Source organism: Pristiophorus japonicus, chromosome 23, assembly GCF_044704955.1.
Source record: "Pristiophorus japonicus isolate sPriJap1 chromosome 23, sPriJap1.hap1, whole genome shotgun sequence".
Classification (NCBI taxonomy): domain Eukaryota; kingdom Metazoa; phylum Chordata; class Chondrichthyes; family Pristiophoridae; genus Pristiophorus; species Pristiophorus japonicus.
The window spans coordinates 17,029,889-17,044,681 of record NC_091999.1 but is presented as its reverse complement, the minus strand read 5'-3'; the positions used below and the strand labels follow the sequence as shown (position 1 = coordinate 17,044,681).

General features: G+C 47.6%; 1 protein-coding gene across 1 annotated transcript in view; it reads left to right on the top strand.

Annotated features, from left to right (window-relative positions):
- LOC139235407 (zinc finger protein 850-like) overlaps positions 1-14,793 on the top strand; it is a gene marked incomplete at its 5' end in the record, with an annotated part of 112,392 nt that overhangs the window by 71,630 nt on the left and 25,969 nt on the right. The window contains one exon of the mRNA XM_070866536.1: positions 10,839-11,684. Coding sequence (XP_070722637.1) covers positions 10,839-11,684 — 846 coding nt within the window. The remainder of the gene's footprint in view (positions 1-10,838; positions 11,685-14,793) is intronic.

Genomic DNA, 14,793 nt, shown 5'->3' with positions numbered 1-14,793 from the left:
AGTCAATGGAATGTTGGAAAATGACTGTCAACGCATCCACTATTTCCAAGGCCACCTCCTTAAGTACTCTGGGATGCAGTCCATCAGGCCCTGGGGATTTATCGGCCTTCAATCCCATCAATTTCCGCAACACAATTTCCCGGCTAATAAGGATTTCCCTCAGTTCCTCCTCCTTACTAGACCCCCCGACCCCTTTTATAACCGGAAGGTTGTTCGTGTCCTCCTTCGTGAATACCGAACCAAAGTACTTGTTCAATTGGTCCGCCATTTCTTTGTTCCCCGTTATGACTTCCCCTGATTCTGACTGCAGAGGACCTACGTTTGTCTTTACTAACCTTTTTCTCTTTACATATCTATAGAAACTTTTGCAATCCGTCTTAATGCATCCCGGGAATCAGTCTGGTGAACCTTCGCTGCACTCCCTCAATAGCAAGAATGTCCTTCCTCAGGTTAGGAGACCAAAACTGTACACAATACTCCAGGTGTGGCCTCACCAAGGCCCTGTACAATTGTAGCAACACCTCCCTGCCCTTGTACTCAAATCCCCTCGCTATGAAGGCCAACATGCCATTTGCTTTCTTAACCGCCTGCTGTACCTGCATGCCAACCTTCAATGACTGATGTACCATGACACCCAGGTCTCTTTGCACCTCCCCTTTTCCTAATCTGTCACCATTGAGATAATAGTCTATCTCTCTGTTTTTACCACCAAAGTGGATAACCTCACATTTATCCACATTATACTGCCATGCATTTGCCCACTCACCTAACCTATCCAAGTCGCTCTGCAGCCTCATAGAATCCTCCTTGCAGCTCACACTGCCACCCAACTTAGTGTCATCCGCAAATTTGGAGATACTACATTTAATCCCCTCGTCTAAATCATTAATGTACAATGTAAACAGCTGGGGCCCCAGCACAGAACCTTGCGGTATCCCACTAGTCACTGCCTGCCATTCTGAAAAGTCCCCATTTACTCCTACTCTTTGCTTCCTGTCTGACAACCAGTTCTCAATCCATGTCAGCACACTACCCCCAATCCCATGTGCTTTAACGTTTCGATGTGATCACCTCTCATTCTTCTGAACCCCAACCTCCTCAACCTTTCCTCATAAGCCAACCCCCTCATCTCCAGATCAACCTACTGAACCTTCTTTCAACTGCCTCCAAAGCAAGTATATCCTTTCGTAAATATGGAACCCAAAACTGCATGCAGTATTCCAGGTGTGGCCTCACCAATACCCTGTATAGCTTTAGCAAGACTTTCCTGCTTTTATACTCCATCCCCTTTGTAATAAAGGCCAAGAGTCCATTGGCCTTCCTGATCACTTGCTATACCTGCGTACTAACATTTAGCGTGTCAGGCACAAGTTCCCCCAGGTCCCGTGTACTGCAGCAGTTTGCAATTTTTTTCCATTAAATAATAACTTGCTCTTTCATTTTTTCTGCCAAAGTGCATGACCTCACACTTTCCAACATTATATACCATCTGCCAAATTTTTGCCCACTCACTTATCCTGTCTATGCCCTTTTGCAGATTTTTTGTGTCCTCCTCACACATTGCTTTTCCTCCAATCTTTGTATCATCAGCAAACTTGGCTGCGTTACACTCGGCCCCTTCTTCCAAGTTGTTAATATAGATTGTAAATAGTTGGGGTCCCAGCACTGATCCCTGCAGCACCCCACTAGTTACTGGTTGCCAACCTGAGAATGAACCATGTATCCCAATACTCTGTTTTCTGTTAGTTAGCCAATCCTTTGTACCTGCTAATATATTGCCCCCAACCTCCTCAACATTTCCTCATAAGTCAACCCCCTCATTTACGGAATGAACCTTGTGAACCTTCTCTGAACTGCCTCCTCACTCCTCCACTGAAGATGCTGACTCTGTCTGGCTTCAGTTCGAAACTCACTGGTTCCCATCCCTCTCCTCACCTGAAGGTGCTTACTCAGGCTGGGTTGAGTTCTACACTCACTGGTTCCCCTCCCCTGAAGGTACTGACTCTGGCTGCGTTCAGTTCTACAATCTCCTTCCCCTCCCTCTCCTCCCCTGAAGGTACTGACTCTGGCTGGGTTCAGTTCTGCATTCACTCGTTCCTCCCCTGTAGGTACTGACTTTGTCTGGGTTTAGTTCCACACTCACTGGTTCCCCTCCCTCTCCTCCCCTAGAGGTGTCAGCTCTGGCTGGATCAAGTTCTACAATCACCGGTCCCCTCCCCTTAAGGTGCTGACTTTGGCTGGAATCTGTTCCAAACTAACTGGCTCCCCTCTCATCCAATGCAGATGCTGAATCTGTCTGGTTTCAGTTCTGCACTCACGAGTTAACATAAGAACATAAGAAATAGGAGCAGGCATAGCCCATACGGCTCCTCGAGCCTGCTCCTCTATTTAATACGATCATGGCTGATCCGATCATGGACTAGAGTCCACTCCCCTGTCCGCTCCCCATAACCACTTATTCCCTAAGCGTTTATGAATCTTTGTTTCTGTCTTAAATTTATTCAATGTCCCGGCTTGCACAGCTCTCTGAGGCAGTGAATTCCACAGATCTACAAGCCTCTGCGAGAAGAAATTTCTTCTTTTAAGTGGGCGGCTCCTTATTCTAAGATTATGCCCCGTAGTTCTAGTCTCCCCATTATCAGTGGAAATTCCTCTCTTCATCCACCTTGTCAAACCCTCCTCATAATCTTACACATTTCGTTAAGACCACCGCTCATTCTTCTGAATTCCAATGAGTAGAGGCCCAACCTCAACCTTTTCTCATAAGTCAACCCCCTCATCCCTGGAATCAACCTTGTGAAATTTCTCTGAACTGCCTCCAAAACAAGTATATCCTTTTGGAAATATGGAAACCAAAACTTCACGCAATATTCCAGGTGTGGCCTCACCAATACCCTGTACAACTGTAGCAAGACTTCCCTGCTTTTATACTCCATCCCCTTTGTAATAAAGGCCACGATTCCATTGGCCTTCCTGATCACTTGCTGTACCTGCATACTATCCTTTTATGTTTCATGCACAAGTACCTCCAGGTCTCGCTGTACTGCAGCACTTTGCAACCTTTCAACATTTAAATAATAACTTGCTGTTTAATTTTTTTTCTGCCGAAGTGCATGACCTCACACTTTCCAACATTATACTCCATCTGCCAAATTTATGCTCACTCACTCAGCCTGCCTATGTCCTTTTGCAGAATTCGTGTCCCCGCCTCACACATTGCTTTTCCTTCCATCATTGTATCATCAGCAAACTTGGCTTCGTTACGTTAGTTACTGATTGTCAACCCGAGAAGCAACCATTTATCCTGACTCTCTGTTTTCTGTTAGTCAGCCAATCCTCCATCCATGCTAATATATTACCCCCAACCCCATGAACTATTATCCCCTCCCTGTCCTGTCCCCGCTGAAGGTACTGATTCTGGCTGGGTTCAGTTCTACACTCACTGGTTTTCCTCGCCTGAAGATACTGACTCTGGCTGGGTTCAGTTCTACACTCACTGGTTCCCCTCCCCTGAAGGTACTGACTCTGGCTGGGTTCAGTTCTACACTCACTGGTTCCCCTCCCCTGAAGGTACTGACTCTGGCTGGGTTCAGTTCTACACTCACTGGTTCCCCTCCCCTGAAGGTACTGATTCTGGCTGGGTTCAGTTCTACACTCACTGGTTCCCCTCCCCTGAAGGTACTGACTCTGGCTGGGTTCAGTTCTGCACTCACTGGTTCCCCTTCCCTGAAGGTACTGACTCTGGCTGGGTTCAGTTCCAGACATTGACATCATTCACTTTGTTCCTGCACCAAGATGGCCACACATGCGCTCTGCTAATCACTGAATCAAAATAGCGGAGCGCTGAACCTACCTTCCTGCACGAAGATGGCCGCCGTTAGCCTGGGCCTGTGACCGGGAGAACGCCTCGAAGCTGCAACCACCGATATTCCGGATATTATTCCAGGCTTGCAGCGGGCATCGGTTGTTTATGAAGCCTCCCCGGCTCCCCGCTGGTCCATTACTCCGCTCTTTCCCACTGAAAAGGACACTTCTGAGGAGGCTGTACAAAACGTGTTGCCGCCACCATTACACGCACCGCGCATGCTCCAAACACAGCCAGGGCCCGCGCCTGCGCACTGAGCTCCTGTAGTCTGGGTGCGGCACATTCTCCCCTGCGGGGCATGCTGGGTACATAAGACCATGAGAAATAGGAACAGGCGTGGGCCACCCCGACCCTCGAGCATGCTCCCCATTCAATAAGGTCATGGCTGGTCTGATCATCGGCTCAGCTCCACTTCCCTGCCCGCTCCCCAGAACCCTTCACTCCCTTACCACACCTGGAGACCTGTGCACTGTTTTGGTCTCCTTCTCTCAGGAAGGATATCCTTGCCTTGCTTAGATACAGAGTAAAGCTTCCTCAACACTATCCCACGAGACATTCCAAGGGGAGATATGGAGTATATCTCCCTCAACCTGTCCCATGCTTTCCAGAGTGGATACTGCATTGGTTAGATAATGAATAAAGCTCACTCTACACTATCCTATCAAACACTCCCAGGATAGGTACAGCACGAATTAAATATACAGTAAATCTGTGCCAAAGGAACTGTACCCCAGTGAGAGTCAGTGCCAGAGGAAACTACAGCATGGGATAGATACAGAATAAAGCTCGCTCTACACTGTTCTGAACAATCCCAGGGCAGGTAAAGCACGGGTTAGATGATCATAGCTGGCCCCTCGAACGAGGATGATTTGCTTCCACATGAGTTCACAGATGTTTCAATGAAGGACCCAATGTTCCAGTCCTGACCTCCAATTGAGGAGGTGGAAGATGCCGATGGGTGGATTGTTTTTAACGTGTGGTGACCGTTGCACACCAGCCACGACACGGGCATGACAGAGCTAGGATTGGTCCAGTGGCAAAGGTTAATCAGGATTACTGGAGACCAGTTTTGCTGTACGGAGCTAGTGTGCACAAATATAACAGTGTGGGCTGGTCCGTGCTGCCCCTGGGCTCTCGCCTCTTTTGCACCCGGTACCCTCATTCGCCGCAGCTCCGCCACGATCTCTCGCCACTCCTCCACCACAAACATTCACTGCACCTCCGCCACGATCCCTCTCCGCTCTCCCTCCAAAAAAACACTCGCCGCACCTCCGCCACGATCTCCTGCCCCATCTCTGCACCAAACATTCACTGAACCTCCATCACGATCACCCACCAAATCTCAGGCATGCTCCCTCATCACTTCTCTGCCCCGATCACTCGTCGCAAGTCCAGCACAACCTTCCATGTTCCTCTGCTGTACCAGGGCCCTGCCGATGCTCCTGCCCACGCTCCAAGTGGCAATCTGGGCCCTGATGATGTCACCCAGTCGTCTACCTCGAAGCCGTCACACATTTGTGTCTGCTCACACTGAAGCTGCAGTGGCTCGCTCCTGCTCTTTTTTATAGCCCCAACCTGTGGAGATGTTCTCTCGCAGGTTGGGGTGGCCCACGATATCCTAGAGCCCATTGGTCGATCTCTTTTTATAGCCCAACCTGTGGAGATGTTCTCTCGCAGGTTGAGGTGGCCCACGATATCCTAGAGCCCATTGGTCGATCTCTTTTTATAGCCCCAACCTGTGGAGATGTTCTCTCGCAGGTTGGGGTGGCCCATGATGTGATACATGGGTTAGATACAGTGTGTAGAGCTCCGGCTACTCTACTTTGCCACATTAAATACTCTCAGGTGAAGTACAGCACGGTTTAAACAGAGAGTAAATCTCTCTACACAGTCCCATTAAACAGTCCCAGGGCAGGTACAGCATGGGTTATATCCAGAATAAAGCTCCCTCAACATTGTCGCAACAAACAGACGAGGGCTGGTACAGCACATATGGAGTACATGTCCCACAAACACTCCAGGCAGGAACAGCACGGGATAATTACTCCCTCTGCACTGTTCCAATAAAAAAATCCCAAGGCAGGTAAAGCACAACTATTTTGTTGTTGATCTGTAAATCAAGTGCCCCCTGATTGAAGCTGGGGCGGGAGGGTGGGAGGGTGGGGGGGTGGGGGGGCACTATAACCAACAAAATAAACCAATTAAACTTTGGACAGTAAACTTAAATCAAATTAAAATTTGGTTGCTGGGGGTGATGATGCACTCCAGTCACTCCGGCTGAGGAGCTCCTCCCGGAGTCACAGTGCACATTTCGTCCTCCAAGGGGTATAACGGATATGAGTAGATACATAGTAAGGATCCCAATACACTGTCCCATCAAACTCTCTCAGGGCAGGTACAACATGGATTAAATACAGACCAAAGCTTCCGCTATACAGTTCCCAGGGCAAGTACAGTACAGGTTAGACACAGAGTACATCTCCCTCTAACGTCCCAGGCATTCCAGGGCAGATACAGCATTTATTAGATATTGAGGAGATCTCCCTCTATAATGTTCAACCAGACATTCCCAGGGCAGGTACAACACAGGTTAGATACAGAGTAAAGTTCCCTCTACACTGATCTATCAAACACTCCCATCACAGGTACAGCACGGGTTAGATACAGAGTAAAACTCCCTCTACACTGTCCATCAAACACTCCTTGGGCACGTACAGCACTGGGTACAAACAGAGTAACATTCCCTCTACACTGTCCCAGAAAACATTCCCAGGGCAAGTACACAAATGATAGATACAGAGAAAATTCCCTATACACTGTCCTATCAGCCACTCCACGGCAGGTGCAGAAAGGGTTATAATGCAAAGTAAATATCCCTCTACATTGTCCCATTAACCATTCCCAGGGTAGATAAAGCACAGGTTAGATACAGAGTAAATCTCCCTCTACACTTTCCCATCAAACACACCCAGGGCAGGAACAACACGGGTTACATATTGAGTAAAAATCACTCTACACTGTCCCATCAAACACTCTGAGCGAAGATACAGCACAGAGTAGATACAGAGAAAAATGTGCTCTACACTATCCCATTAAAAACTGCCAGGGCAGGTACAGCAGGGGTTAGACAGAAATGTTTAGGCTGGATGTTCCAGAATTGAGGGCTGGGCAACAGAAGGCACAGCCACAAAAGCCACCAATGGTTGAACAATTATAATCAGGGATACTCAGTAAGACTGATATCTCATGGGCGGGAGCGGCGGGCGTGGGCGTGTTGTGGAGGCAGTGTGAGCGGGAATTTTGAAATCAAGGCGTTGCTTCACTGGAAGCCAATGTAGGTGAGCGAGCACAGGGGTGATGGGTGAGCTGGACTTGGTGCGAGTTAGGACATGGGCAGCCGAGTTTTGGATCAACACTAGTTTATGTAGGTCAGAATGTGGGAGGAGTGCATTGGAATAGTCAAGTCCAGAAGTAAAAAAGGCATGGATGAGGGCTTCAGCAGTGGATGAGTTGAGGCATGAGCGGTGATGGGCGATTTTACAGAGGTGGAAATAGGCATTGTTAGTTATTTTGTGGATATGTGGTCAAAAACTTATTTCAGGGTTAAGTATGTCACCAAGGTTGCGAACAGTCTGGTTCAGGCTCAGACAGAAGTTGGGGAGAGGGATGGAGTCGGTCACTCGGGAACGGAGCTTGTGGTAATGATGATTACAAATATCAGAATATTTCACAGGCTATCACGTGCAAAATGTGTGGATGAGTTTTTAATATTCAATTGGTTTCAAAAACAGGTTAACTGATCTAGAAATTAACGGATTTCAAATCTTATGCAAGACATTTCAATAAAGGGGTGGTTCAAAAGATTTCAGCTGAGTTTAAAGTGAGACACTGCAGTTAAGTCTACTACAACCACAACTCATGTATGCAAATGGAACAAGTTTTGGGGTTTGATATACTAGAAAGCGAACTAGGTGAGAAGTGATATAAGTTAGATTAAGAAAAAGCCCTAAAAAGGAACAGTCCATAACAGAACATCAATTAATCTCCTCTGATCATGGAGGAATCAAATATTCAACAAACTCTATTTGAAACAAAGATAATTTATTCAACATTTATAGAGGGTATTAATCTCCAGCTTTACAATCTATATTAACGACTTGGAAAAAGGGACTGAGTGTAACATAGCCAAGTTTGCTGATGATACAAAGATCGAAGGAAAAGCAATGTGTGAGGAGGACTGAACAAATCTGAAAAAGGACATAGACAGGCTAAGTGAGTGAGCAAAAATTTGGCAGATGGACTCTAATGTGGGAAAGTGTGAGGTCATGCACTTTGGCAGAAAAAAATGGCGAAAGATTGCAAAGTACTGCAGTACAGCAGGACCTGGGGATACCTGTGCATGAAATGCAACAGGATAGTATGCAGGTACAGCAAGTGATCAGGAAGGCCAATGGTATCTTGGCCTTTATTGCAAAAGGAATAGGGTATAAAAGCAGGAAAATCTTGCTACAGCTATATGTGAGGCCACACCTGGAATACTGCGTGTAGTTTTGGTTTCCATATTTATGAAAGGATATACTTGCTTTGGAGGCAGCTCAGAGAAGGTTCACTCGGTTGATTCTGGGCATGAGGGGTTTGACTTATGAGGAACGATTAAGTAGTTTGGGCCTCTACTGACTGGAATTCAGAAGAATGAAAGGTGATCTTATCAAAACGTATAAGATTATGAGGGGGCTTGATAAGGTGGATGCAGAGAGGATGTTTCCACTAATAATGGGGAGTCTAGAATTAGATTGCATGATCTTAGAATAAGGGGCCGCCATTTAAAAGAGAGATGAGGAGCAATTTCTTCTCAGAGGGTTGTAAATCTATGGACTTCACTGCCTCAGAGAGCTGTGGAAGTTGGGCCATTGAATAAATTTAAGACAGAAATAGACAGTTTCTTAAAAGATATGGGAATATGGGGGCATGGGGAGCGGGCGGGGAAGTGGAGCTGAGTCCATGATCAGATCAGCCATGATCTTATTGAATGGCGGAGCAGGCTCGAGGGGCCGTATGGCCTACTCCTGTTGCTATTTCTTATGTTCTTATGTTCAGGTATAGAGGTTATTAAGATAACCAGAAACAAACAAGAGCTGCCAGAATGAACTTGGTTCAGTGCCCAATGCAATCACAGTACATCGTGTTCTAGTCACAAATGCAATCTTTCTCCTCAACCTATTTAAAACTGAGATGAGGAGGAATTTCTTCTCTCAGAGGGTTGTAAATCTCTGGAATTCTCTGCACCAGAGAGCAGTGGAGTCTGGATCATCGTATATATTTAAGGTGGAGATAGCCAGATTTTTGAGCGATAAGGGAGTAAAGGGTTCTGGGGAGTGGGCAGGGAATGGAGCTGAGCCTATGATCAGACCAGCCATGACCTTATTGAATGGGGAGCAGGCTCGGGGGTCTGGGTGGCCCACTCCTGCTCCTATTTCTCATGGTCATATGTACCCAGCATGCCCCGGGGGGAGAATGTGCTGCACCCAGACTACAGGAGCTCAGTGCGCAGGCGCGGGCCCTGGCTGTGTTTGGAGCATGCACGGTGCGTGTAATGGCGGAGGAGACACGTTTTGTACAGGCTCCGAAGAAGTGTCTTTGTCAGTGGGACGGAGCGGAGTAATGGACCAGCGGGGAGCTGGGGAGGCTTCATAAACAACCGGTGCCTGCTGCAAGCCCGGAATAATAACCGGAATATCGGCCGTTGCAGCTTTGGGGCTTTCTCCCGGTCACAGGCCCAGGCTAACGGCGGCCATCTTGGTGCAGGAAGGCATGTTCACGCCGCCAATTTAATTTACTGAGCAGTACAGCGCATGCGTGGCCATCTTGGTGCAGGAACAAAGTTAATGATGTCAGTGTCTGGAACTGAACTCAGCCAGAGTCAGTACCTTCAGGGGAGGGGAACGAGTGAGTGTAGAACTGAACCCAGCCAGAGTCAGTACCTTCAAGGGAGGGGAACGAGTGACTGTAGAACTAAACCCAGCCAGAGTCAGTACCTTCAAGGGAGAGGAACCAGTGAGTGTAGAACTAAACCCAGCCAGAGTCAGTACCTTCAAGGGAGAGGAACCAGTGAGTGTAGAACTGAACCCAGCCAGAGTCAGCATCTTCAGTGGTGGAGGGACGGAGAGGACCCAGTGATTATAGAAATGACCCCAGCCAGAGACCGCCCCATCAGGGGAGCAGATGTAGGGGAACCAGTGAGTGCGGAACTGAGCACAGCCAGACTCAGCATCTTCAGGGGAAGTGGGGAACCAGTGAGTGTCGACCTGAACCCAGCCACAGTCAGAACATTCAGGGGAGGAGCGGGACGGGAACCAGTGACTACAGAAGTGAACCCAACCAGAATTGGTGGTGAAAACTGGGAGTGGAGGAGAAACATGCTAGAAATGTGTGTTTATTTGGATTTCAGCGCTGCAGGAGGGACAATGTGTGGAACAGGGATTTACAGCTTTGGAAGAACAAGAGAGGAAAGAATGTTCAATGGAAACTAGATGTGTCTATCCTGAATTTGTGTCTTGTACTGACAATGATGAGTTTTGTTATCTCCTTTTACAGCGTATTAGAAGGGGAGATTTTCAGACAGGAAACACAAATCAAACATCGTGTCAAGATCTGATGGAGTCAATCGATTCATCAGGACCTGAATATCATCGGCCTTTGAAAGTGGAAGGAGAAATGTTTGTCTGTTCTGTCTGTGCGAAAAGATTTCAAATATCTGTGGAAAGAGCTTTAACCAGTTACACAGCCTGAAGAAACATCGCACCATTCACAGCGGGGAGAAACTGTAAACGTGTTGTGTGTGTGGGCGAGGCTTCAACTGATCGTCCAACCTGGAGAGTCACAAGGATACCCGCACCATGGAGAAACCGTGGAAATGTGTGGACTGTGGGAAGGGATTCAGATCACCATCTGTCCTGGAAATTCATCAACACAGTCACACTGGGGTGAGGCCGTTCACCTGCCCTGAGTGTGGGAAGCGATTCACTCAGTCATCCGACCTGCTGAAACACCAGCGAGTTCACACTGGGGAGAGGCCATTCACCTGCTCGGAGTGTGGGAAGGGATTCACTGCATCATCTGACCTGCTGAAACACCAGCGAGTTCACACTGGGGAGAGGCCGTTCACCTGCTCAGAGTGTGGGAAGGGATTCACTTGTTCATCCAACCTGCTGAAACACCAGCGAGTTCACACTGGGGAGAGGCCGTTCACCTGCTCAGAGTGTGGGAAGGGATTCACTTGTTCATCCAACCTGCTGACACACCAGCGAGTTCACACTGGGGTGAGGCCGTTCACCTGCTCGGAGTGTGGGAAGGGATTCACTCAGCCATCCATCCTGCTGACACACCAGCGAATTCACACTGGGGAGAGGCCGTTCACTTGCTCTGAGTGTGGGAAGGGATTCACTCAGTCATCCCACCTGCAGTCACACCAGCGAGTGCACACTGAGGAGAGGCCGTTCACCTGCTCGGAGTGTGGGAAGGGATTCATTTGTTCATCCAACCTGCTGGCACACCAGCGAGTTCACACTGGGGAGAGGCCGTTCACCTGCTATGAGTGTGGGAAGGGATTCACTTGTTCATCCCACCTGCTGACACACCAGGGAGTTCACACTGGGGAGAGGCCATTCACATGCTCTGAATGTGGGAAGGGATTCACACAGTCATCCAACATGCTGACACACCAGCGAGTACACACTGGAGAGAGGCCGTTCACCTGCTCGGAGTGTGGGAAGGGATTCACTCAATCATCCACCCTGCTGAAACACCAGCGAGTTCACAAGTGACTGCAGGAGTTGGATTCTGCTGTTATTGAGGCTGTTAATCACATCCTGACTGAACCATGTTCATTCTGACAGTTGTGGTTTGTCTCTGTTGATGTTAATAACCCTGTAACTGGGCTGGACTTTAATATTCTGGATATATTGCTGATTGTGTTCTCGGGGCTGCAGTGTCCATTTAAGAAACACTGTTGGTTATCTTTCCCCTTAATTCAGCAATTCTCAACAGAAATTTAGTTTGCAATAAAATTATGAACTTTTACTTTAATCCTAAATTGATCTTTGGTACAAAATCTAGAATAGTGTGTGAAAGTTTCCAGTGAATAAAATCTCCAATTGGAATGAGCTTGCTGACAATTCTTAATGACTTGCTCATTACACACAGTGGCCCCTCCATATCCACCAGAAAGAAGGGGAATAGGAATTGGTGGGGAATCAGTGTACCCAAATGTTGTCCTTCCCATCTGGGTGTGTCAATCCTCTCGGCACGAGAATGGAGACAAGTCCAGACCAAAACTGTGCGCAGTAGCCCAGGTGTGGTCTTACAGTTGTAGCAGGACTTCCTTACTTTTAGACTCCATTCCCTTTGCAATAAAGGCCAGCTGTACCTGCATGCAAACATTTTGAGTTTCATGTACAAGAATCCCCAGATCGCTCTGTATAACAGCATTTTATAATCGTCCACATCTAAATAATAATTTGCTTTTTTTTTCCTACCAAATGAAATCACCTGATATTTTACCACATTATAGTCCATCTGCCAGATTTTTGCCCACTCATTGAACCTATCTATATCCCTTTGTAGATTCTTTGCGTCCTCCTCACAACTTGCTTTCCCACCTATCTTTGTACCATCGGCAAATTTGGCTATGTTACACTCGGTCCCTTCATCCAAGTCATTAATATAAATTGTAATTAGTTGAGACCCCAGTACTTATCACTGCGGCACCCCACAAGTTACTGTTTGCCAACCTGAAAATGACCCATTTATCCGGACTCTCTGTTTTCTGTTAGTTCAACAATCCTCTATCCATGCTGATATATTATCCCCAACCCCGTGAGCTCTTAGCATGTGCAGTAATATTTTGTGTGGCACCTTATTGAATGCTTTCTGGAAATCAAAATATACAACATCAAGTGGTTCTCCCTTATCCACTCTGCTAGTTACATCCTCAAACAACTACAGCAAATTTGTCAAACATGATTTCCCTTTCATAAAACCATGCTAACTCTGCCTAACTGCAGTATGGTTTTCTAAATGTCCTGCTAGTACTTCCTTAATGATGAACTCGAGTATTTCCCACTGACAGATGGTAAGCTAACTGATGTATAGTTTCCTGCTCTCTGTCTCCCTCCTTACTTGAATAAGCGTGTTACATTTGCAGTTTTCCAGTCCACTGGGACCTCTCCAGAATTCAGGGAATTTTGGTGGATTACAACCAATGCATGCACTATCTCTGCAGCTAATTATTTTAAGACCCGAGGATGCATGCCATCAGGTCCAGAGGACTTGTACACCTTTAGTCACATTAGTTTGATTAGCACTTTATCTGTCGTGATAGTGATTGTTTTAAGTCATCCCCCCCAACTCCCCCTCCGCAATAGCTCCTTGGTTAGCAACTGTTGGTATGTTTTTAGTGTCCTCTACCGTGAAGCCTAATACAAAATATTCGTTCAAAATCTCTGCCGTTTCCGTGTTTCCCATTAGTAATTCTCCAATGTCATCCTCTAAGCGAGCAATGTTTACTTTAGATACTCGTTTCCTTTTTATATCCCTGTAGAAGCTCTTACTGTCTGTTTTTATATTTCTTGCTAGTTTGCTCTCATCTGCTATCTTCTCTGTCTTTTTCATTTTTTAGTTGTCCTTTGCAGGTTTCTAAAAATTCCCAATCCTCTGGCCTTCCACTGTCCTTCACAACATTATCTGCCATTTTTTCCAATTTGATACCATCCTTTACTTCCATGACGACACTTGTTGCACACGTGATTGACCAGGACACGAGAAGTGTGGTTGCTCCACAACGACAGGGTTTCATCTGTTTCAACAGAAACAACTACACTGTGTTACTTCCTGAAATAATCCCCGCTGTCTGGCCTGAATGAATCCATGTCACTACCAAATGCTGCAATGTTTCCTCCACCCCACAGAGTTCCATCTGTTTAAAGCCACGACAGAAATGTCCCATTTCCTCCTGGAGTTTGAGGGACATCAGCTTTAACAATGGGGCAGAGTTTCAGCCAATGAGCGAGATCCAGACCCAGCCCCGCCCACTGCGGGGCTGCAAGCCCCACCTCTCGTACACTGTGATTGGTTGGAGGATCAACCGCCTGCCTGGTCCTCCAGCCCCGCCCCCACTCTCCCTATTGGTCGGGAGCTGCTGTCAATCAGCCAGGCAGTGTGAGCTGAGCATGCACAGTGGGTGAGTCGGCAGGTGAGAGATGGGCAGAGGGAGGGAGCGGGTTAATAAAGAACGCGATTATTTGTACTTCCAAAATGGCCGCCACGCTGCACTATTTGTCTATGATTGGTCCCTTGGAGGATAAGCCACACCCTGAGATTTCACTGGAATGTGTAACTGGAACCGCCCATCCCAAGGTCTCACTGACTTTGCAAATTGTAACTTGATCCACTTTGAATTCCTGAAGTGACAGAGGACAGAGCTCCCCATAAGATAGCAAGGGCCAGCCAAAGTACCTTGCCCCATCCCAATGCATGCCTCCCCCAGCCGAAGTACATTACTCCAGTCCCAAGATCTGTCTCCCCCAGCTGAAGAGCTTTACCCCAGTCCCAATACATGCCTCCCCCAGCCGAAGTGCTTTACCCCAGTCCCAAGATAAGCCTCCCCTAGCAGAAGGGCTTTACCCCAGTCCCAGTGCATGCCTCCCCCAGCCGAAGTACATTACCCCAGTCCCAGTGCATGGCGCCCCCAGTCAAAATGCATTACCGCCATCCCAGTGCATGCCTCCCCCAGCCGAAGTACTTTACCCCAGTCCCAATACATGCCTCCCCCAGCAGAAGGGCTTTACCCCAGTCCCAAGATATGCCTCCCCCAGCTGAATGTCTTACCCCAGTACCAGTGCATGCCTCACCCAGCAGTAGTGCCCGACTCT